The sequence below is a fragment of the Ostrea edulis genome, chromosome 3 (genome assembly GCF_947568905.1).
Source record: "Ostrea edulis chromosome 3, xbOstEdul1.1, whole genome shotgun sequence".
Taxonomy (NCBI): Eukaryota; Metazoa; Mollusca; class Bivalvia; order Ostreida; family Ostreidae; genus Ostrea; species Ostrea edulis.
Genome location: NC_079166.1, coordinates 81,441,055 through 81,464,897, shown reverse-complemented (window position 1 = coordinate 81,464,897; position 23,843 = coordinate 81,441,055). Strand labels below are relative to the sequence as shown.

General features: G+C 36.1%; 1 protein-coding gene across 1 annotated transcript; it reads right to left on the bottom strand.

Annotated features, from left to right (window-relative positions):
• Positions 1–236: 236 nt before the first annotated feature.
• Positions 237–12,439, bottom strand: LOC125673664 (uncharacterized). Its single transcript, XM_048910350.2, has 4 exons — positions 11,700–12,439; positions 5,203–5,331; positions 4,524–4,586; positions 237–885 (listed from the first exon to the last, which is right to left on the bottom strand). The coding sequence occupies exons 1-4, from the start codon at positions 12,382–12,384 to the stop codon at positions 878–880; spliced, it is 885 nt and encodes a 294-aa protein (XP_048766307.2). The 5' UTR covers positions 12,385–12,439; the 3' UTR covers positions 237–877.
• Positions 12,440–23,843: the final 11,404 nt, after the last annotated feature.

Sequence of the window (23,843 nt, the reverse complement as noted above, 5' to 3'; positions counted from 1 at the left end):
ATAATTAACTCGTTATTACGAGATACTAACTCGTCATAACGAGATACATAACTCATTATAGCGAGATACTAACTCGTTATAACGAGATACTAACTCGTTATAACGAGATACTAACTCGTTTTAACGAGATACTTAACTCGTTATAACGAGGTACTAACTCGTTATAACGAATTAATTAACTCGATATAACGAAATACTAACTTGTTATAACGAGATAATTAACTCGTTATAACGAGATATTAAATCGTTATTACGAGATACTAACTCGTTATAACGAGTTAATTTTTTTTTTTTTTTACTTTTTCAAATATGAGACTATCCGGCTTTCATAACTTCTGAAGCAATTTCACAGATAAAATGATTTTTTTTACTTTACATTTTACTAGATAAGATAACGTATTATCACGTATTACTGTTATTCGTTTCTTACGTGATTCATGACAACAACATACGGTAATGCAATAATCATGTTCTCTAGTCACAGGAGTCAAAGTTTGTATCCCGTAAACGACTGGTCGGCGCCTATGCTGTACATCTCCCCTCCGATATTCATTTTCACCCAGACTCGGTCGTTCTGATTCAGATTCAATACTACTGAGTTGGCGGATGTTCTGAAATGATTATCACTTCTTCCAAATACAAAGTGCTGGGCCATTTCGATTCCATTCAAGACTATATTCACACGCAAGTCATGGCTGTTCGTAGATTGAGTGATCCTAACAAAGAACACATAGACACCGTCAATAGTCGCTGTAAATACCCCGTCATGGCTGTTGTATCCACCGCCCACGTTACACAGGACATGAGGAAATATCAGAGTTTGCCCATCTAGAGAAGTTACGCTTGAAGTTATTGTTGCGCTAAATGCAACTTTGTTTCACATTTCTGTAAGAATAAACCACCTTTAAGATAGGATATATATTGAACACTCCAAGTACACAATCAACACACACACATATGATATTCAGCCTTGAAAGGGTGTTTTCTATGTTAACAAATGTCTTATAAATTTATGTCATAAGAAATGAAAGTGAGAAATATGAAATTTCTAGAGACCGACACGAGTTTCGTTTTACATGGGATGTTGTCATACGACCTCGCCACTTTAACATGAGATGTCACACGACCTCGCCACTTTTACATGAGATGTTGTCACACGACCTCGCCACTTTTACATAAGATGTTGTCAAACGACCTCGCCACTTTTACATGAGATGTTATCACACGACCTCGCCACTTTTACATGAGATGTTGTCACACGACCTCGCCACTTTTACATAAGATGTTGTCAAACGACCTCGCCACTTTTACATAAGATGTTGTCATACGACCTCGCCACTTTTACATGAGATGTTGTCACACGACCTCGCCACTTTTACATGAGATGTCACACGACCTCGCCACTTTTACATGAGATGTCACACGACCTCGCCACTTTTACATGAGATGTTGTCACACGACCTCGCCACTTTTACATGAGATGTTGTCACACGACCTCGCCACTTTTACATGAGATGTTGTCACACGACCTCGTCACTTTTACATCAGATGTTGTCAAACGACATCGCCATTTTACATGAGATGCTGTTAAACGACCTCGCCACTTTCTTACTCTGTTTTAAGAGGACCCAAACCTTACTCTCGTTCTATAAGTTTAAATCCTTTCTTTGGTTTCACGGGTTCACAGTCTTACTCGGCTTTCACTGGGTAATATCTGAATTCCTGATTTAATTTCCCTATCCTGGTTTCACGGGTTTCTATCCTTACTCTGGTTTTCTCTTTATGTGATTACGTTAATTCTATAGCTGAATGTAATGGAATGACGTGACACTTATATATTATTACATTATGTATTACTTTTCGGGAATTGAACTACTGTATGTTTTCTTAAGTCACCACGGAAACACCGCGCAGTAACTTTTTATGGGTTGTATAAGGTTCTGTGTGCCCCGTGATCCTTCTGAATAAATGCATGTAATTTTCTGTGTCGATTCAATGTAGAGAATTTATGCGAATGTTATTATATTTATTTTGCTCAGTCTATGTGTTATATTTAGACTAAATTAGTATTGATATGAAAACTCTCGCAACATACAATCTATGCAGCACAATCATCTATGAATAACCATAAACAGATCCAATGGTCAGAAGCAAAGTCTCGTCAGACACGTAGCAAACCGTACGTCTGTGTTATTCATATTTCTATAGATTTTCATATTCTTAATTCTGGGCATTATTGATTTGTTAAAAATGAAAACAAATAAACAAGGGACAAGAAAGTGATGTATTCGTTCGTTTAATACTGACTTTTAATACAAGTATATTTTCAATCGTGTTAATCTTGCTTATGTTAATTAATTCAAGGCCGCTTTGATTGTTTCCATAGGAATCATACCATTTCGAAAACATGCCATGGTGTAAAAGCGTGTCATTTATCTAAATGAAAAATATATGTCATGAAAAATAAAGAAAAGAAAAAAACCAATTGGCTGGGAGGCATATCAGCATCAAGCTTATGGGAAGATTGTTGATATATAAAATCTTTCTTGACTAGAATTCCCAGATGACAAAGTGAAAATAACGAACCGTGATTAATCTTATCTCTTATTAAAGAGTATAGAATTAAGAATTGAGCAAACACGGACCCCTGGACACACCAGAGGTGGAATCAGTTGCCTAGCAAGAGGAAGCATCTTGATCAGGCAAACGGAGTAATCCTTAGTCAAAATCAGTGTGTATTGAGCGGCTTAACAGTTGATATGAAAAACGCCAGACTTCGTTTAACCCAATCACAAATTGTATTGGCAAACTAGATCGTTATAAACAACCATATGAAAGATGGGGATAACGAACAGTGATCAGTCTCATAAATTCTATAAGCAATACAAAATTGAGAGTTGGGCAAACACAGACCCCTGGATATACCAGAGGTGAGATCAGGTGCCTAGGAGGAGTAAGCATCCCCTGTCGACCGGTCACCCCCGCCGTGAGCCCTATACCTTGATCAGGTAAACGGGAGTTATCCGTAGTCAAAATCAGTGTACCAAGAACGGCATAACAATCGGTATGAAACACGTCAGACAACATTTGACCCAATGATAGGTTGTATTGGCAAATTAGATCGTTATAATAGCCATACCATTTGCAAAATGCCTTCTTCAGAAATCCCTGTAACATCAACTCTGTCCCGATTTTAAACAAAAATGACCATACGCAGAACAAGCTCTTGCGTATTGAATCAGTTGAGAAACGGTGGGTTTGGGATCAGTTGAGAGACAGAGGGTTTGGAATTGGGAGTGCATCCCATCTATTCAGAATATCACCCTAGCTTCAGACTTCAGGGAAGTCTTACTCTACAACACAGATTGTTTGACGAACAATCTAACGTTCATATTCAGAAATTCAACATATTGTTCGTCAAACTGACAATTTCAACTCTTAAAGAGTAATGAGAAAGGCATTTTGGAATTCATCTATTTGTTTATTTACTAAGAGCATTTGTATTTCGCCCAAGACAAGTACGTGTGACGCATGTAATAGAAAATATTACACTAACACATTCGTCACTTAAATTTACGTGCAGTTTATTCAACTCACTATATATAGAAGTAGAAATTTTCCACAAAAAGAATTATATTCTAATCATAGCCTCATGATGGCCATTTTAGTTTTTTCTGATTTAGCGGTTCTCCGCAAGACTTTAAGTGTCCCGTCTTACTTTCATTATTGGTTCAGGTAAAGTACACCCCCCGGAAGAAACCGTGTCTTAGTGATGTACTGCAGAAGGCGGATACCTGTCTTATATGAATATATTTACCTGTCAAGATGGATTTGTTATGACTGACCAATTAAATTGAAGAAACCATAAATGGTTATTCCGTGGCTGTTTCAACTTCTTGACTGAGAAGAACGGATATTTTAAAAAAAACCAACTGAATATTACAATAATTTCCTCTAAAACTGTAAATATACGCGCAAAATGTTTATTTCTGATCTGCAGCGGTGTGCACACAAATGTTCGTGATGCGCTGATGAAATTAATTGCTTGCGTGTTATGAACACAATTAATGTCACAAAAATAAATATCAAGTTATCATTTGTAACGTCGATCCGAATTCGTACACTCTAGACAAAATATATTTCATGATTCCGAAACTGGTCTGTAAGCATTGTGTCAAAGCGAGAACTCCTGTTCAGTGGAGGGTGGAGAACTATCTGGGTCCATGTTCAGTGGAGGGTGGACAACTTCCTTTGTTATTGAGTTCCATTAATTCTATCGTTTATCTCACCCTCTGGTTTTAGGGATATGATCTGATTTGATCCCAGGCTAGGTATCAGCAACTCCAGGATGGTTCCGGCTCTCGTACACCGCAGTTAGGTCGGTATTGTACCCCACCCCACCCCGAATACACAAGGACTGATAAAAAAAAAAACTACGTTAAGTTGACCGTACGTGTGACCAACGTATGCAGCCTACTTACCTTGTCAAATTGAGGATCCATTTCTAATTAAATCTGAAATACCTGTTGACATCTGAACTTGTTCCTGTTGCATTCTCAGAAACATCTTCTGTAAATTCCAAGTTTCTGTAAAATTTAACCTTTTGAATTATTGTGATATGTTGGTGCGTTTATGTACGCTTGGAATTACGTGTCACTGTTTTATACAAGTGTTGTAGATGCTCACAACACCTGCATGATAACAGCTAATATAGTGTGGGGTGTTATAGGCTCAAACTTCTTTCACACACAAGTGTGAAAAATTCATTTGTGCCTCGTATGACAAGAATCAGTCCAATCTGCGAATAATAACCCAACACTGTAATGTAGTTTTGTCGAATATGTCATTTATTTGAATGACATAAGGTAAATTGTTAGTTAAAATGTATAGCAAACCATTAAGGGGTGGGTGGGTGGGGGGGGGTCACCTGAATAAACAATACCGGTTGAAACATGTACATAGGTATCAGGTGAAGTGTGATCCCCCTTTCAGAGTGAATTGAAAATTACATGTAGTGAAAGTACAAGATATATTTATCAAATATATGTAATGAATATAAAAAGAGTAACAAAAGTTTATTGAATCTGTGTTCCATGTACAAATTGAAGTTTTACGAACAAATGTATTAGTTTTATTCAGGAAGTGCATATTGATGCAAACTATGCCATAACGCACAAATGTTTATGCTTTATTTACACTTACCGTTCATAAAAACAGCCACTTTTGACAAGAAAAGTTCCGAATTTCTTAAAGTTGATGTAAGGTAATGGTCTTGGTTTTCCAACTCGAAATATTTTGCCGTCAAATTCAATATCTCTTTATCAATATGATCTGAAACATGATTATGTTAATGAAAAGAAAGAATTATGAAAACCGAAATCAATAACCGAAATGTACAAGTGAAGATAACGAAGAGTGATCAAACTCAACAATCCTATAAAGAATACAAAATTAAGAGTAGGGTAAATATGGACCCCTAAACATAATAGGGGTAGGATCAGGTACCTAGGAGGAGTAAACATCCCCAGTTATCCGGTCACATCCACCTTGAACCCTATATCCTGACCAGGTCAATGGAATAATCCGTGGACCAAACCAGTATGTACAAAACAATGGGCATGAAAGACAAATGGTGACTTTAAACAAGACTGTTGAAACCTCTTTAACGTCAGGTTCTTTTTCAAGTAGCCTACCTCGATTTAGAAAAAAATATAAGCAGATCACGATGCTCTCAATTGAAAGGCATAAACACCTTGTGCAGGAGATAATGCAAAATTGCTATACAAACATATGGGAAGTTGACGATGGAGAAGCTGAACTCATCTCGTTTGTCTTAAAGTTGTGTTGTTAGTTTGCCGATGGTATCCATGTTTAATAAGATATTCAAATATGTAGCAGATATGGAAGAATACGTGGTGGGTTTTTTTATTTCGAGTTCACTAGGAAAAACTTGTGAATCAACATATGAATGAAAATGATCCTTTTTTATTTCATCACGTAAATCATGTAAAGATAAGCATTTAAGTATCTGAATCAATTTATAATATAAAATATGAGTACGCGCTTACGATAAATGTGTACACTTCTATAACTCCCTTATGAATTATAGACATTCAATAGCTAACCCATGATACGAACAGAAATGTAGATCGGCGTGTTGAAAAAATTAAAACTTACTTGATAACGTTGTAACATGAATATATAAAGACATAATTAATTACTTAGAATAATTAATTAAACCTAAACCAGTTAAGAATAAATTGGTGGACGTCAACAAATATTAGAGAATGTGTTTCATATGACAATGAATCACTGTACCAAAATAAAAAGTGGGCATTAGATTAAATCCAGAACGCTTGTCAAAAAGCTGATTTCATGCATTCGACTAATTTTTGTATGCGATGGAACAGTGCTTGCTTGGTTTCAAAACACTTTGGTTACATATAATGCAAATAAAAATATTTACATTTATCTTTTACAAATTGTAATGATAGCCATTTAATTTCCTCGTGACCATGCTGCAGTTGTCAACAATGCACGCGCGGATATCAATAAGTGTAGTATGTGTATTTTAAAGGCTGGGAATTCCGACAGAAAGAGAAGTAGAATGTAGATATAAGAAATAAATCTTAGTTTTGAAAATACATGAGGTTATAAACTGTAACACCTGATGCCGGCTTTATGACAAAAGTAAGAATAAATACAGAATACAAATGTTTAATGATAAAGAATACACATGGGAAAATATAGAATACAACTAGAAAATTAAGAAATATGCATAGTGTGCATTAATGTTTGAACAAATGATTTTCTCTAGCTCTATGGATAGAAATGCTCGTACGGAATCTATAATGGGCGGAAACCCGAGACCACTGATCGAAATAGGTACAACAGATGTAATTTTGATATGTTTCTGTTGTAAATCAATATTTCTAGAAACATTAAAAGCATCCAATATAGCCACTAAGACGTGTGTTTTGCGTTGACGTTTGCTACTTCCATAATTCCTGAACCAGAATTTGATCATCAGCTCACCAATCACACAATGAAAGTTTCACGAGTTTTCTTATTTTAATTATTTTGCTTTAAACATTGTCATAAAGGTTCCTTTACATGTATATACTTCTATTCCTAAAATATTGTCTCTTCTTAGAAATGTCGAATGTATAGCATATTTATCTAAAACTTCTAGGATATTTTGAATTCCATCTCTCATATATCTATCTATCTATCTACCGGTATCTATCTACCGGTATCTATCTATCTATCTATCTATCTATCTATTTATCTATCTATCTATAGGTAAATTTTCTAGTACATATGTGATTGTATGAATATCAATTTCTATATGTATTTATTCGTTTTATCGTTTTTCATTTATCGTTTCATGAATATAATCTTTAATTTTGAATGACCGAAAGTTCTTTTGCGCATCTGGATTGAGTTAGCAGAGTAAAGTTTTATTTTTTTTGGTCAATAGTCTTTCAGTATAAGTGCATTGCTTGATTGTATCTTGTTTAACGTCCCTCTCGAGAATTTTTCACTCATATGGAGACGTCACCAAAACCGATGAAGGTCTTCAAATTTAGGCCTAACCTCGGCGCTTACGGCCACTGAGCAGTGAGGGTTCTTTAACGTGCCACACCTACTACGACACGGGACATCCGTTTTTTAAGGTCATCTTTGAGGACCCGTGACATTCACATCTGATGCCGAGCGTTTGGCGATGGAACTCTCACCACCTGTTTTAACGACTTCGGTCCGTTGCCTCCGGGATTCGAACCCCAACCTTCCGCATGCGGGTCGAACGCTCTATCGCTGGGGTGGTCAGTATAATTATAAATCTACCACGTTACCATCAATCAGACAATGTGATTAGAAAAGTAACAGAACAAACAAAAAGTGTTTATAATGATAATGATATTTTAAATGAAATATGTTCATTTTATGACAAACTATATGAATCAAAGCACATTGATGATAATGAAATACAAAATTATTTAAATGAAGTAAATATTGAACAAAAATTAGATGAAAATGGAAGATTATTTTGCGATGAAATGTTTACTCTTCAAGAATGTAAAGAAGCGGTAATGAATCTTAAAGATAATAAATCACCCGGGATGGATGGAATTCCTAATGAATTCTATAAAACCTTTTGGAATGAAATTAAAGACATTTTTTATGCAACTCTTGAATACACTTTTGAAACTGGTAATATGCCCTTTACACAAAGGCTCTCACTTTTATCATTACTGCATAAAAAGGGAGAAAGAGATAAGATAAAAAATTATCGACCGATTAGCTTAACAAATTCAGATTACAAAATTTTAGCATTCGTGTTAGCTAGAAGGCTACAAAAAGTAGTTGATAATCTAATCAATGAAGACCAAACTGCTTATATTAAAGGCAGATTTATTGGATTTAGTGCAAGGACTATCCTTGATATATATGAATATTGTGAAAACTCAAATGACCCACAAATTTTGTTATTCTGTGATTTTGAGAAAGCTTTTGACTCGGTGGAGTGGAATTTTTTGTTTAAAACACTGGAGAAGTTTAATTTTGGTGCAAGTTTTATGCAATGGATAAAAATAATGTACAAAGACCCTATTTTTAGAGTGAAAAATAATGGATGGATTTCTAAAACGTGTAAAATGAATAGAGGAATCAGACAAGGTTGTCCATTGTCTGCCCTGCTTTTTATTTTTGTAGCAGAAGTCCTTGCCTGTAATATTAGATCAAATAAAGATATAAATGGGTTTAAGATCAAAGAAATGAAACAAGAAATAAAAATAGTTCAGCATGCTGACGACTGTACGATTCCTATTAAGAATGAAAAATCATTACAAATAGCGTTAAACACAATTGATATTTTTTGTAAACATTCAGGATTAAAACTAAATAAAGATAAAACAGAATGTTTATTATTAGGAAAGCTTAAAGGAACAAAAAAAGAAATTCTTAATCTGAAAGTAAATGAAATTCAATTAAAGCATTAGGTATCCACATTGGTCATAGTAAAGAAGAGTGTTTTGAAGAAAACTGGATACAGTATCAAAGAGACATAGAAAAATTATTAGATTCATGGAGAACCAGAAAACTTACAATATTTGGAAAATGCTGCATAATAAACTCTTTGGCAATATCAAAATTAGTATATGCAGCAACTTTATTACCAACTCCTGGTGATGAATTTATCAAAGAAATAAATAAAATAATATTTAATTTCATTTGGAATAAGCTAAAAGACAGGATTAAAAGAAACACCCTGATAGGAGATAAACTAAAAGGAGGAATACACATAGTTGACTTAAAATCCAAATTCAAAGCGTTTAAAGCATCATGGATCCCAAAAATAATATCGTGTAACCATAAATTAAAAGACTTTTTCCAGAGTTTCTGTCAAAGGAATCAATATGATATTTACTATCTATTAAAGACAAACGACTCATTTTTGAGTGAAAGTGGAATGTTACATAAATACATACCCTATTTTTATAGAGAAATTATTACATATTTCAATGAAGCTAAGGGCAATTCGACAACATTACAATTTTCCAAAAATATTTGGAAAAATAAAAGATTTACTTATAAAAATGAGACACTTTGTTTTACAAATTGGATGAAAAGTGGTGTTTTAAAAGTAGATGAGCTGTTTAATGAAATTGGATTCAAGGATATTACTGATTTTTCAAATCTTACAAACAAACATAACTGGTTGTGTGAATATAAAATACTAAGAAATGTTTTTAATAAAATAAGTCATAAGACAGAATACCATATAGAAAAAGAAAACGTGTTTTTATTTAAAAATGGAAAAATTGAATCTATAATTGGCAAATCTTGTAAATTCTTTTACGACATTTTTGTTGATGACAAGTTTCAAAGATCATATATGGAAAGTATGTGGGAAAAGACTTTTATGTTGGAAAAGTCAGACTGGACTAATATTTATAGAAATAATGTATGTAAAGTTGTTGATAAAAATGTTGCTGAATTTAACTACAAACTTTTGCACAATCTTTTATGCAACAATTATCTACTTAGCAAATGGAAAAAAGATGTTCATAGAAACTGTACATTTTGTGCTGATGTCATTGAAAACAATGCACATTTAATTTTTGAATGTCAAAATGTAAGACAGATATAAAATACTGTTGAAATGGTGCTTGAAATTGACATTCGATGGAAACATATTGTTCTCGGCTTTTTTCATGAAGATAATCCTAAAGTGCATACATTTAACTTTGTGATTTCATATATTGCTTTCAGAATTTACAAAAGTAAAATGATGTTAAGACTTGAAAACAAAACTGAAAGTGTGAATAATCTGTTGATACAGGTTAAATTAGACTGTTATAGAACATACTTAACATTAAGAAAATCAAAGTACGATTTCCTAGATCACAAATTATTTGAGAGACTTTCTTTGTTACTTTAATGCTTTATATTATAACACATGTATTGCAATAATCGGTATGTACTATGTATCTGATATTCAGTTTCCAACAATAGCATTCCACCAGTACTTGAGGGTGACCTGTTCCTCAGTACTTGTTGTTAGGGGAGTGGTGAACTGTTTGTGATTGTGTCTCCCCTGCAACAATATGGATCAATCATTGCTTTATATGTATTAAGTAGATTAGATTTTGCATACTGATATAATTTTGACACCTAAATATACTTTGCTTTTTTTTAGTTGAAAAATATTGCTATCTAGCATGTAAATCTTTAAGTTTAAAAGAAAAACAATATTATCAACTATACTGTCTGATATCATGTAGATATATTTCTTAAATATGCATACATGTATAGTTAACACATATATATACATATATCCAATCCATGGAGCCCCTGGCACCCTAGGTGAGGATTATTCGGGGGTCTCTGCGGAGACATTACCCCCAAATATCAAATGTATGTTAGCTAGAAATAAAAGATATTGAAAGGAAAAAAAAATAAACCGATGAAGGTCTTCAAATTTAGGCCTAACCTCGGCGCTTACGGCCACTGAGCAGTGAGGGTTCTTTAACGTGCCACACCTACTACGACACGGGACATCCGTTTTTTGAGGTCATCTTTGAGGACCCGTGACATTCACATCTGATGCCGAGCGTTTGGCGATGGAACTCTCACCACCTGTTTTAACGACTTCGGTCCGTTGCCTCCGGGATTCGAACCCCGACCTTCCGCATGCGGGTCGAACGCTCTATCGCTGGGGTGGTCAGTATAATTATAAATCTACCACGTTTACCTATATATGCAGTCATATCAGTAATACGTTTTGATGAGTTCCCACCAGCTACCACCATTCGCAACTTATGGTATGTTAATTCTATACTTGATTTTGTTTCATTTTAATTTCGAATAAAGAGCTGATATCCGTCATTATTTTGATTGCAATTTCCCTACGTAATTGTAATGTTGCATTCAAAGTTGTAATGATTATATGAGTCTGTAAGATCTTAATTTAAATTATTTACAAAACATATGTACATATTTTTATAAAGTACAGTATTCTTCTAAAACGTTTACTGTGTGTGTAATTTGCAATTGTCATATTTTGATTATGCTTTTTCTTGATTTGTAACAGTATTTGTCTGTTATTGTAGGGCAATGCCTTTATTTCTTACTGAATAAATTATTGAAATCAGCACCTGCCTTCCTGTTCGGTTATACATGTATATGCACTTTACCTTTAATTCTGTTCGAAACATCTTCTTGGTGTATTTTAAGGTCTGTATTAACAGACATCTGGTATTGTCGATCCTGGTCTTGTATCCTTGACAGATTCTGAATATCAGATAAAATGTTTAAAACATCACGAGTCATCTCCCCTGTACCGTTCCTCATCGTTTCCAGGATGCTAGTATTCATGAGCTGCACATCTCTTGCTAGATCCAGAAATGAAAGCGACACGTAGCGGACCTCTTTCTTTACGCTCTGAATATCTTTGGATATATTTGTGAAATCACACATACATTTATTTGATCCTGTGTTATAAAAACCATTTGAAGAGTTGAACAGCACAGTTTTCAGATGTATATTCTCCATAGATAGTGTTGTCACGTTATTACTCAGCTGTTGGATTAAATCGTACTGTTCGATTTTCGCTTGAGTTAGACCATCAACTTTCACTTCCATAGCAGCTTGGTTTTTCTTCAACTGTTCGATTTCTGTCATCATATTCCGGACATTCTTCTCCAGTTCTATCCTCAATGTAGTTTCCTGTATAAGAATCTGGTGTAACAACGCGGCATCACTACTCCCTTTGTTAGGGGTGTTCGACTGAGTTGTCGAGGAGAATGGTAATTCCTCACCCAATAGTCCTATAATAAAGGCACCATTCATGGAAACCAACAGAATGAATAGAAACGCCATTTTTTGTAAGTTAGTTTATTCGAAGTTAGTTTATCGTAAAATATACATGTACACTAAACATCAACGCTGGTGTATGCTTGATATAGTTTTATATATATACTTGTCTATCGGGTTACTGATAAACTGAATGTTAGTGTACAAAGATACATCATAAGTGTAACCTAATATTGATAACGATTGATAAATATCGGTACATGTCAAGAGTTCAAAATATCTTATCAATATGAGATATGGAATATCTAATCATTGAAAGCCATAACCAGGGTGTAAATTCACCTCCGGCACAGACCATTACCTACACAGTCAGACCATTAACTACACAGTCAGTTCATAAGCTACACAGTCAGACCATTAACTACACAGTCAGTTCATTAGCTATACAGTCAGTTCATTAGCTACACAGTCAGTTCATTAGCTACACAGTCAGTTCATTAGCTATACAGTCAGTTCATTAGCTACACAGTCAGTTTATTAGTTACACAATCAGTTCATTAGCTACTCAGTCAGTTCATTAGCTACACAATCAGTTTATCAGTTACACAGTCAGTTCATTAGCTACACAGTCAGTTTATTAGTTACACAATCAGTTCATTAACTACACAGTCAGTTCATTAGCTACACAGTCAGTTCATTAGCTACTCAGTCAGTTCATTAGCTACACAATCAGTTCATAAGCTACACAGTCAGTTCATTAGCTACACAGTCAGTTTATTAGTTACACAATCAGTTCATTAGCTACTCAGTCAGTTCATTAGCTACACAATCAGTTTATCAGTTACACAGTCAGTTCATTAGCTACACAGTCAGTTTATTAGTTACACAATCAGTTCATTAGCTACACAGTCAGTTCATTAGCTACTCAGTCAGTTCATTAGCTACACAGTCAGCTCAATAGCTACACAATCAGTTTATCAGTTACACAATCAGTTTATTAGTTACACAATCAGTTCATTAGCTACTCAGTCAGTTCATTAGCTACACAGTCAGTTTATTAGTTACACAATCAGTTCATTAGCTACTCAGTCAGTTCATTAGCTACACAATCAGTTCATTAGCTACTCAGTCAGTTCATTAGCTACACAATCAGTTTATCAGTTACACAGTCAGTTCATTAGCTATACAGTCAGTTCATTAGCTACACAATCAGTTCATTAGCTACTCAGTCAGTTCATTAGCTACACAATCAGTTCATTAGCTATACAGTCAGTTCATTAGCTACACAGTCAGTTCATTAGCTACACAGTCAGTTCATTAGCTATACAGTCAGTTCAATAGCTACACAATCAGTTCGCGACGTAATACGGAGTCATTCAGGGTGTGAAATGGAAATTCGTATTGGTCGAGGCAAAAACTGACTGTGTAAGAATTTAGCTATAGAAAATTTCTTCAAATTTCAGTAACATTGCTGATAAATATTAAACAATTATAAAATCGAACACCATATTAATCACGTATCACATTGAACACCATAAAATCAAATATATTAATATTACATTTAAAGCTATATTTCGGGGCGTTATGTGATTCGTAAGTGATGACACAGTGATGTAATAGTGATGTAATAGTCAAACTAATTCACCCTCTGCACGGGGACGGTGTATTGAAAATATCGGAGCGTCATGTGATTCGCTTTCGTCCAATGATATATCTACAATTTTGTCTGAAGCAGGGTAATGTGCGTACTACATACACCTCCAGTGATTCAAGAACGAAGATGAAAGATAAGAGACGAATCCCAGCCGCTCCTGGTTTTTGAGGATAGGGCATTCAATTCTTCAAAATTTAATGATCTTCCAAATCACATGTTTAAAAAAGCGAGGCACAGCTCCAATTTACTTATTCAACAGTATACAGTTAATACAATCATTGATATTTTTAAGTCAGTAAGAAGTATATTTACCGACCTCGGATAACCAGATGAATACTGAACTTCGAGGGTAGCTAAAGCATCGGGTAGACAGTGAACATGACAATTATTGACTGAATAAACTGGCTACTGAAACCTACAAAACGGTGTGTGCAACTGGTCGGGCATCGTTGTACAGAGTTAAGACTGCAACTGAAAGTTGAAAGTGATTACAAGCGAGAAAGCGGAAGTACCAATCCTGTTATGCTTTATTCTGTTTGTCAGGGCATTGTTGTCCTTTATACTGTTTAATAGGGTAGTGTTGTCCTTTATACTGTTTATTAGGACAGTGTTGTACTTTATACTGTTTATTAAAGCAGTGTTGTCCTTTATACTGTTTGTTAGGACAGTGTTGTACTTCATCCTGTGTTAGGACAATGTTGTCCTTTATCTTGTTTATTAGGGCAGTGTTGTCATTTATCCTGTTTGTTAAGGCAGTGTTGTCCTTTATGCTGTTTATTAGAGCAGTGTTGTCCTTCATCCTGTTTATTAGGGCAGTGTTGTCCTTCATCCTGTTTATTAGGGCAGTGTTGTCCTTCATCCTGTTTATTAGGGCAGTGTTGTCCTTCATCCTGTTTGTTGAGGCAGTGTTGTTCTATATCTTGTTTATTAGGGCAGTGTTGTCCTTTATTCTGTTTATTGAGACAGTGTTGTCCTTTATGCTGTTTGTTAGGGCGTTGTTGTTATTTATCCTGTTTATTAGGGCAGTGTTGTCCTTTATTCTGTTTGTTAGAGCAGTGATAACTGGAAGCTGATGTCCTTTATCCAGCTGGTTGAGGCAATGGTCACGAGAACTCAGCAAGATGTTATGCAGACAAGAGTACCCGTTGTTTTTTCCATAACCGCTGTAAAGGTTATGACGAACTCTGGATCTGATCTTAGGAGTGGAACATTTCGCTGTTGTCTGGCAGGATGCGTGGTGGATCTGATCGTAGGAGTAGAACATTTCGCTGTTGTCTGGCAGGATGCGTGGTGGATCTGATCTTAGGAGTAGAACATTTCGCTGTTGTCCGGCAGGATGCGTGGTGGATCTGATCTTAGGAGTAGAACATTTCGCTGTTGTCTGGCAGGATACGTGGTGGATCCGCCCTTTGTCGCGTGTTATGATGACTACATGATGTACCGTGCTTCCGAACTCTGTGATGTGACTTTCCTGTTCGTGGATTTCATGTGATGAACTGTGTGACATTCTGTGCTGTAAACATGTGATGAACTGTGTGACATTCTGTGCTGTAAACATGTGATGAACTGCGTGACATTCTGTGCTGTAAACATGTGATGAACTGCGTGACATTCTGTGCTGTAAACATGTGATGAACTGTGTGACATTCTGTGCTGTAAACATGTGATGAACTGCTTGACATTCTGTGCTGTAAACATGTGATGAACTGTGTGACATTCTGTGCTGTAAACATGTGATGAACTGCGTGACATTCTGTGCTGTAAACATGTGATGAACTGCGTGACATTCTGTGCTGTAAACATGTGATGAACTGCGTGACATTCTGTGCTGTAAACATGTGATGAACTGTGTGACATTCTGTGCTGTAAACATGTGATGAACTGCTTGACATTCTGTGCTGTAAACATGTGATGAACTGTGTGACATTCTGTGCTGTAAACATGTGATGAACTGCGTGACATTCTGTGCTGTAAACATGTTTTGAACTGTGTGACATTCTGTGCTGTAAACATGTTTTGAACTGCTTGATTCACTTGTTATGTCATAGATTAAAGCTTATAAATTTGTACATCATAGAGATAATTCATCGAGCTTTTTACAATTGAATGTTTATTCTGGATATATGTATTGTAAAGTTGTATAGTGCGTCGGAATAGGGGCATTTCTTCTCAAAATGGGGGTAGTGAAATGGGGTGGTTATTTTTTACTCTTTCCACAGCACACTCTCCAAATTTTATTGATATTTTCATGTGGTCATATTTGTTTGTTTAAGGAATGAATTTATTATTTTTCGTTAGATGAAGGTACACCACGAAAAAAAAACAAAACGGAAAACTGCATCATTGCGCGTAGCGCATGATGCAAACAGTGTCCGTCTTTTTTATCGTGGTATACCTCCATCCAACGAAAAATAACGATTTTATTCCTTATCATTTGATATTTCAAAACATGATATGATTTGATTTGAATTAACGATTTATTCTTGGACTATATTCTATGTCATTTCGAGTTTGGCGTAGTAATTCGTGAATACACAACTTGAAATCTTCAACTAAATCCGTTAATGGCGGCTTCCACGAACTGTTGTTTACTGTTGAGCAAGCAGGTTTGAGTTAAGGCTTTCCACATAACATTTTTACTACCAGTGCTGTACATAAATATACTTTACCTCACTGGCACATTGCACGACGTCACAATGAAAAATACGTCATGACGAAGGTCATGACGTACATATCTACAGTCCTTTTGTGGTTGGAAATGTCGAATTATTGTTTCGTTATTTACCACCGCTGTCAAACGGTAAACTGCAATCGCGTAAAAGTTTCTGTCAAATGGGTTATATTAATTCTCTTTGATATTGAAAAAGTTTCAATTTCTTCTTTATATAGCATACATGCTAAAGTAATATCCATATTATATTGTGATCTTGATATCGCCCCTAATCTACACGTATAGTTACTTTCACAATGGACTCATTTGCATAAACAGGGTTTCCGTACATAAAAATTTCATCATTGGCACGACACCCCGAGGTTTTTAAGTGAAAGATGTTTGATTTATGTGACAAGTGAACTTTAGTGCCAAAGAAAAGTTAGGGAAACAAGTTCTGGCTTCAACAGAAAATATGTTTTTCAGGCTAGATTCAACTTCGCATGTGCAAAAATCGCCGCATCTTGCATTCAATGCAAAAATTAGACATGTTACAAGTAACAATAAACTTGCTCTCAGCACTTTTCAAATTAGGAAATCAATATGCTTTGAAGTTATATTAATTTCAACTTGCATTGATATCTGGATATCGTGCCAATTCAACGATTTATACATACACGATACGTTTTTATCTTGATATTTGATCACGTGATACAGAGTTGATGTAGAGACTCTCGGTCTGATGAAAAATGTATAAGAGGTCAATATGCACTTAATGATATATACATATTGTTTTTGTATAAAAGGGTTGTGTTTACAGAATTTGTCACAAATTGATCTGTTTATTAATGCTTTTTTCCTGACATATTTCTATGGCCCTACTTAACACAACTGCGTTGACTGAAGAATACAGTTTTCAAAGGATGAGTTAGCGATAAGTCCTGTTGAGAGAAAATTGCTGGAATTTTGTTGAGTGGAACTGGAATTAAGTGCGGGTTCGTTGTCGGTACTAGGGACAAGCACGGGGCACGTGAATGATCACGATGTGAGATGCCAGGTAGGGTTCTCTTGAGGGTTGTCATGGCTTCCAGGTGGACAAGTGGGTGTTAGAGAGGTGTTTTTTTTTTTCGAGTTTTACCAGTGAATTCCTAAGGCGTCACCATAGGTGTAGCTTGGGTTCGAATATTACCGAGGCAGGGGGTCTGGGGGCGCAGCCCCCAAAAGCTATCGACATTTTAACAACGTAAAAGGTGAGTTTTTTTTACCGAGGCAGCTGCCTCGGTTGCCTCAATGGAAGCTACGCCACTGGTCACAGCTGTTGTAACGTCGTACGGAAGCCTCGTTTCGGTGCCCACTCATAAACATACGTCAAAGCGTCACATCTGGTTTCGGTGCCCACTCATAAACATATTATGCCGGAGTCCGAAACCGTCCTCGTTAAGGGCTACAATATTGCAGTATCTATGAGGCAGTGTGCAATATATCTAGCATTTGAGTTTGTGAAATGAAGGCAGTAGTGGCAAGGTGCAAACTGGACTATTGGCATCGCCGGTTGGATACATATGTACATTTGACTCTCAGAATTGCGTAAGCAGACGTGTGTTATTATTATTGGGGGTGGGGTGGGGGTCCTCAAATAGCTATGTTTATTTCATTTTGCATAATTGATTATTATTCATATTTGTTTGCTTTTTGTTGAATAGATTCATATGGACCGAAATTATTCAGTTTTTATTTTCAGGATTCCCAATCTATCAATAAATATCCTCGTATAAATACGGTATCTATAAATACGAAGCATCCAGAGGAATCCTCAACACTCCAATAGAAAGTTTAATGATACGATATACCAATAATTTTTCAAAATCATTTTATAGGTGTTTTCTGGTATAGTCCATTCAATGCAAAAAGTCCCTTTAGGAAAAATCAAATGTTATGTTCAACTCCGCAACACGTGTATATTGGTGAATTTCTTGAGGTTTTCGGATTTATGAATGTAGGTTACCGTGTGTGCCTAACATCGATTCATTTTAGCGACCTTCATCTTGAACTTTCTTATTCGGTATGCCCCCGTCTTGATAATGGCGATGAATTGATTAATGACTTGTGAAGCACGAAGACGAGAATATCGCCTCAGTTCTCTTCCACCACGATGAATTTAGATGTCATGTGAAACTGACGCATACGTGTAATAAACTTGGCAAATAGCCAAAAAGCGTATGGTCTGCTACAAATAGGAACATGACATGGAGTCAAATGCTCATAGGGAAAACTTCCTTCACCTTGCAGCAACCCAGTGACAAGTACAATGCCGCACGTTTATATGGAGATTCAATGTTGCTGTTACTAAGTTTTTCACGCCTTAGAGAACGTCCAACTCCTGTTGAAAGTGAGCATCCTGCATCTTAAGACCATACAAAGACCATACATCATGATGTATTTCATAAAAGCTACCTTTCACAATGTTCAATTTCCTACTGTCAGAGTCAGACATAGTTTTTAAGATAAGGTGATTTTACATATATGCATTACGCTTTTTCCTCATACCTTGATAATGTGTTTACATGTATAAGCTAAGCTTCACGGCTTCATGCCAGCCTACTTCTCAGGAAGCGCTACATGAAGCATGCTAGCCTAAAGCGTCGGATTCAAGCCCAGTATTCCGACGGTCCGATAGTCCGACGGGCCGGTAGTCTGACGGCCCGATAGTCCGACGGGCCGGTAGTCCGACGGTCCGATAGTCCGACGGTTCAATATTCCGACGGTTTGATAGTCCGACATGTTGACTATCACCAAAAATGTTAATTAATAGAGTTAAAATTTATTCATGTCAGGCATTATTTTAAGGAAATTACCAGAAACCGCCAAAATCGACACGGCCTGATTATAAATCAGACAATCAACTTCTGACCAAAATCATTCAAGTGTGAACTTGCGGCGGCGTAGAAAGGCCATATATAAATATATTATTCGTTCGGACGAATTAGCTATTTTTTCGGACGAATTAGCTATTTTTTCGGACAAATTAGCAATTTGTTCGGACGAATTAGCTATTTGTTCGGACATATTAGTAATTCGTTCGGACAAATTAGTAGTTCGTTCGGACGAATTACCGATTTGTTCGGACGAAATGGAAAATCGTTCGGACAAATTAGCAATTTGTTCAGATGAATTAGCTATTTGTTCGGACATATTAGTAATTCGTTCGGACAAATTAGTAATTCGTTTGGACGAATTATGGATTTGTTCGGACGAAATAGACATTCGTTCGGACAAATTAGTAATTTGTTCCGACGAATTAGCTATTTGTTCGGATATATTAGTAATTAGTACGGAAAAATTAGTAGTTCGTTCGGACGAATTACCGATTTGTTCGGACGAAATAGAAAATCGTTGGGACAAATTAGCAATTTGTTCAGATGAATTAGCTATTTGTTCGGACATATTAGTAATTCGTTCGGACAAATTAGTAATTCGTTTGGACGAATTATGGATTTGTTCGGACGAAATAGACATTCGTTCGGACAAATTAGCAATTTGTTCCGACGAATTAGCTATTTGTTCGGATATATTAGTAATTAGTACGGACAAATTAGTAGTTCGTTCGGACGAATTACCGATTTGTTCGGACGAAATAGAAAATTGTTCGGACAAATTAGCAATTTGTTCGGACGAATTAGCTATTTGTTCGGACATATTAGTAATTCGTTCGGACAAATTAGTAATTCGTTCGGACGAATTATGGATTTGTTCGGACGAAATAGACATTCGTTCGGACAAATTAGTAATTTGTTCCGACGAATTAGCTATTTGTTCGGATATATTAGTAATTCGTACGGACGAAATAGCTATTTTTTCGGACGAATTAGCAATTTGTTCGGACGAATTTGTTATTAGCTATAAGGTAACGCCAATGCCGTAGTCAAATACCGTAAAGTGTTGGTAGGAGAGCACAAAACTTAGATTGGGGCACATGCTAAAATGGGATTCAATTCCAAAATTTTCCAAATAAACGTCATAAAGATGGCGACGGTAACCTACATAATCAACCCAACTCCTGAAATAACAAGCTAAATATGATAGGAATCCCTACACCCTGCTCATTCTTAAAAGTTTGAAGTAGGCCTCAAGTCTCTCTCCCCTCCCCCCCCCCCCTCCCCCATCCACGGGCAAAAGTTTATTAAATGAAAATTTTCTGTATAACGGGGCATAACACATTCAATAAGGAAATCAATTTTTGTATGGGACGACAATAATGCAATTATGCGCCAATCAGAGCCTATCTAACTTTTCAACGCAAATCTGTATATCCGAATTTTATACCAATTTTATGGTATACCTTTCTTTATAGCAAATAACAACTTTTGAACAGAAATTTCTTGCACTAGAATTAAGGGGAGGATGTTATCAAACAACATTTGATATAAAGATGAAGATCTCGTTTGGGGTCCCAGAAGTGTAAGGAGGGGGCACATACATACTCTTGTCCCCACTCCCTACTTTTGAAAGTGTTAAGGGGACACGAGCAGGCGCGTGGCATCGTTTTTGAAAGGGGAAAGCTGGGGGCCAGCCAGAAAGGATTGGTTGGGGGGGGGGGGGGGGGCAGCCGAACCAAAAAGAGTTTTAACATGTAAAAAAGAAGAAAGGGAAGTTTTTTAAAAAGTGGGGAAGGGATCAGCCCCCCCCCCCCCTCCTCTGTTGCTACGTCCCTGACGAGTATCCGCTGTCAGTCCTCCCTACAAGCCTATAGATATCTGTATATATATGTATATCTACATAGCTCTCTATAAGGACACGATGAAAATGTTCCTTAAATTCAGCATACATACATACAGACAGACAGACATACAGACACACACACAGCGAGTAGGAATGAATGAACACACGTGTGATGGAGAAAGGAACGAAGCGTAATCAACCTTGGACTTCCGACGATGCGGAAATATATACATGTAGATGTATGTGGGTACCTGTAAAGTGCGAAACGAAACGAAATCTACCGAAATGAAACGAAACAGATTGTATAAACGAATTCTTTGATTAGAAATGGTATCTTAGGCCCCTGTGAAAATTACCACATATAAATAAAATTCGCTTCTCCTTTGATGTAGGCTTTCAGCTTGACTGATACACAGTTTTAAAAGCTGGAAAGGGGGGAGGTGGTGAGGTGGTGAGTAAGCAAAATGTACATATCCGAAGTTGATTAAATAACATGTGCAATTAGTTTCAGATCAATAAATTTCAGAACGGAGAGTTACAGTCTCAGAGGTCTGGCGAAACACACTAAACAAGGGGTGGGGTCGCTGGCGTTGGATCCTCTTTTGGTTATAGATACATTGTTTTAAGAAACTGGTGTCTGAGAAAATTGAAAGCAGGAAGAGCTCTTAACCTTTTATTCTATCTCTAACTGCTGAGGTGCGAGTACTTTCAATAATGGAAAAAGTTAGATAGTATACCATATTATATGAATGCAATTCGGTAAAATATATATACATGTGTTATTAAAAATTATTATTGATATGTAGTGAGTCTAAATATAACTCTATACATTTGTTTTGTTGCTAGGACGGGGAATTGAAAACGGGACGGAAAACAGAATTTTTATGCAATAATATCAGGAGGAGGTCAGCATTTTGTAAACTCAAAAGGCTTATGAACAAGGGAAGCAGAAATTACAAAGATAAAGGGTGGACATACTCAGAATCCACCGTTTGATATAATACATACAAATACACAATATCCACATGTATACATAGATTTGTCTTTAGAGCAAAAAATACTGAAACGTGTATTTATGCCGAACTGTAACCCTCTGTTCTGAAATTTATGGATCCGAAACTAATTGCACAGGGTATTCAATCAACTTCGGATATGAACTTTGTGTGTTTACTCACCCTCTTCCAACTTTTAAAACTTTGTATCTGTCAAGCCGAAAGCCTACTACAATGGGGAGGCGAATTTTATTTATATGTGGCAACTTTAACAGAGGCTTAAGATACCATTTTTAATTATTATAATTAATAGAGTTCAGTTATACACCACTTTTAATTATTATAATTAATAGAGTTCGGTTATACAATCTGTTTCGTCTCGTTTCGGTGGATTACGTTTCGGTAAATTTTGTTTCGTTTCGTTTCGCACTTTACAGGTACCCGATGTAGGTCGAACCCGTTCAAAGTTTTCCCACTGTGCGATGTTTTGCTCTTGTGACATAAAAAATCGCTCTGGCACACGGCACTTAATCCTGTTTTCTGCTGCCTATTACATAGCGATCTCTTACATGTATATGTGGCCACAAATTATCGGAGTTTCGAACTATCGGACCGTCGGACTCCCGTACCGTCGGACTATCGGAGTGTCGGACTACCGTACCGTCGGACTATCGGACCGTCGGAATACTGGTCGGTCACCAAAGCGTTGCAGTTCATGCCGTCGTGATTTTGAAAAATGAAATGTTCACATCTTACTTTCAATTCTGTCGGAATCCCCAGCCATTCAAATTGTCGTACTATATTTATCAAGATTCATACGCACATTGTTCACATTCATGAGGAAATAACAAGACTAAGACATTAGAAATGTAAATATTTCATTTTAACAGTCATTTGTAGATATTGAAATTGTGGATTCTGTGAAAACTGCAGTTCCTGATTTCAATCAACATGTAGCTTCCACTTCTGGCGCAAAATATTTATGTCAGATTAATCTTTTTTTTCTTTTTTTTAAAATTCAATTCAACTACACATGTGATCCGTATATTCATTAAAGCATATTTGTACGGTTAACACTTCAAGAAAACGCTGTATGTGAATATGGATCTCGATTTACGAAAAAAAGAGCTGTTCCCTTTTCTCATGCATATCATTCTACGCATACTATATTGTTATCGCAAAAAAGTTAACTGCAATTACGAGCAGCGCTTTCAAGTATAAGCGGTTTCATTTCAAAAATCCTCAGTCCGTGTTAAAATAAAACAACAAAAAGCAACAACAACAACAACAAAAAAACAAGCTCCCATTCGTACGCGTCGATAAGTTTAGATCTGTTCTCCGTCGGTCCATTGCATTGTGATGTCAGATGTTTTGACTGTGTTGAACAATAAAATGCTTTCTTTGTTGGTTCATATGGTAAGTACACGTAGCAAGCATTGCAGAACAAAATCCATAACCGCAGATTATGCATTTTTTTCTGCAGTGATTGCTACCTTCACCACCCGATGTA

Excerpts from the sequence above, each read along its gene's own strand:
- LOC125673664 (XM_048910350.2), bottom strand. The coding sequence starts at position 12,384 with ATGGCGTTTCTATTCATTCTGTTGGTTTCCATGAATGGTGCCTTTATT. Across the intron at positions 5,332-11,699 it reads TGTTTCGAACAGAATTAAAG|ATCATATTGATAAAGAGATA; the intron begins GTAAAGTGCATA and ends ATCATGTTTCAG. Across the intron at positions 4,587-5,202 it reads AGTGGCTGTTTTTATGAACG|AAACTTGGAATTTACAGAAG; the intron begins GTAAGTGTAAAT and ends TAAATTTTACAG.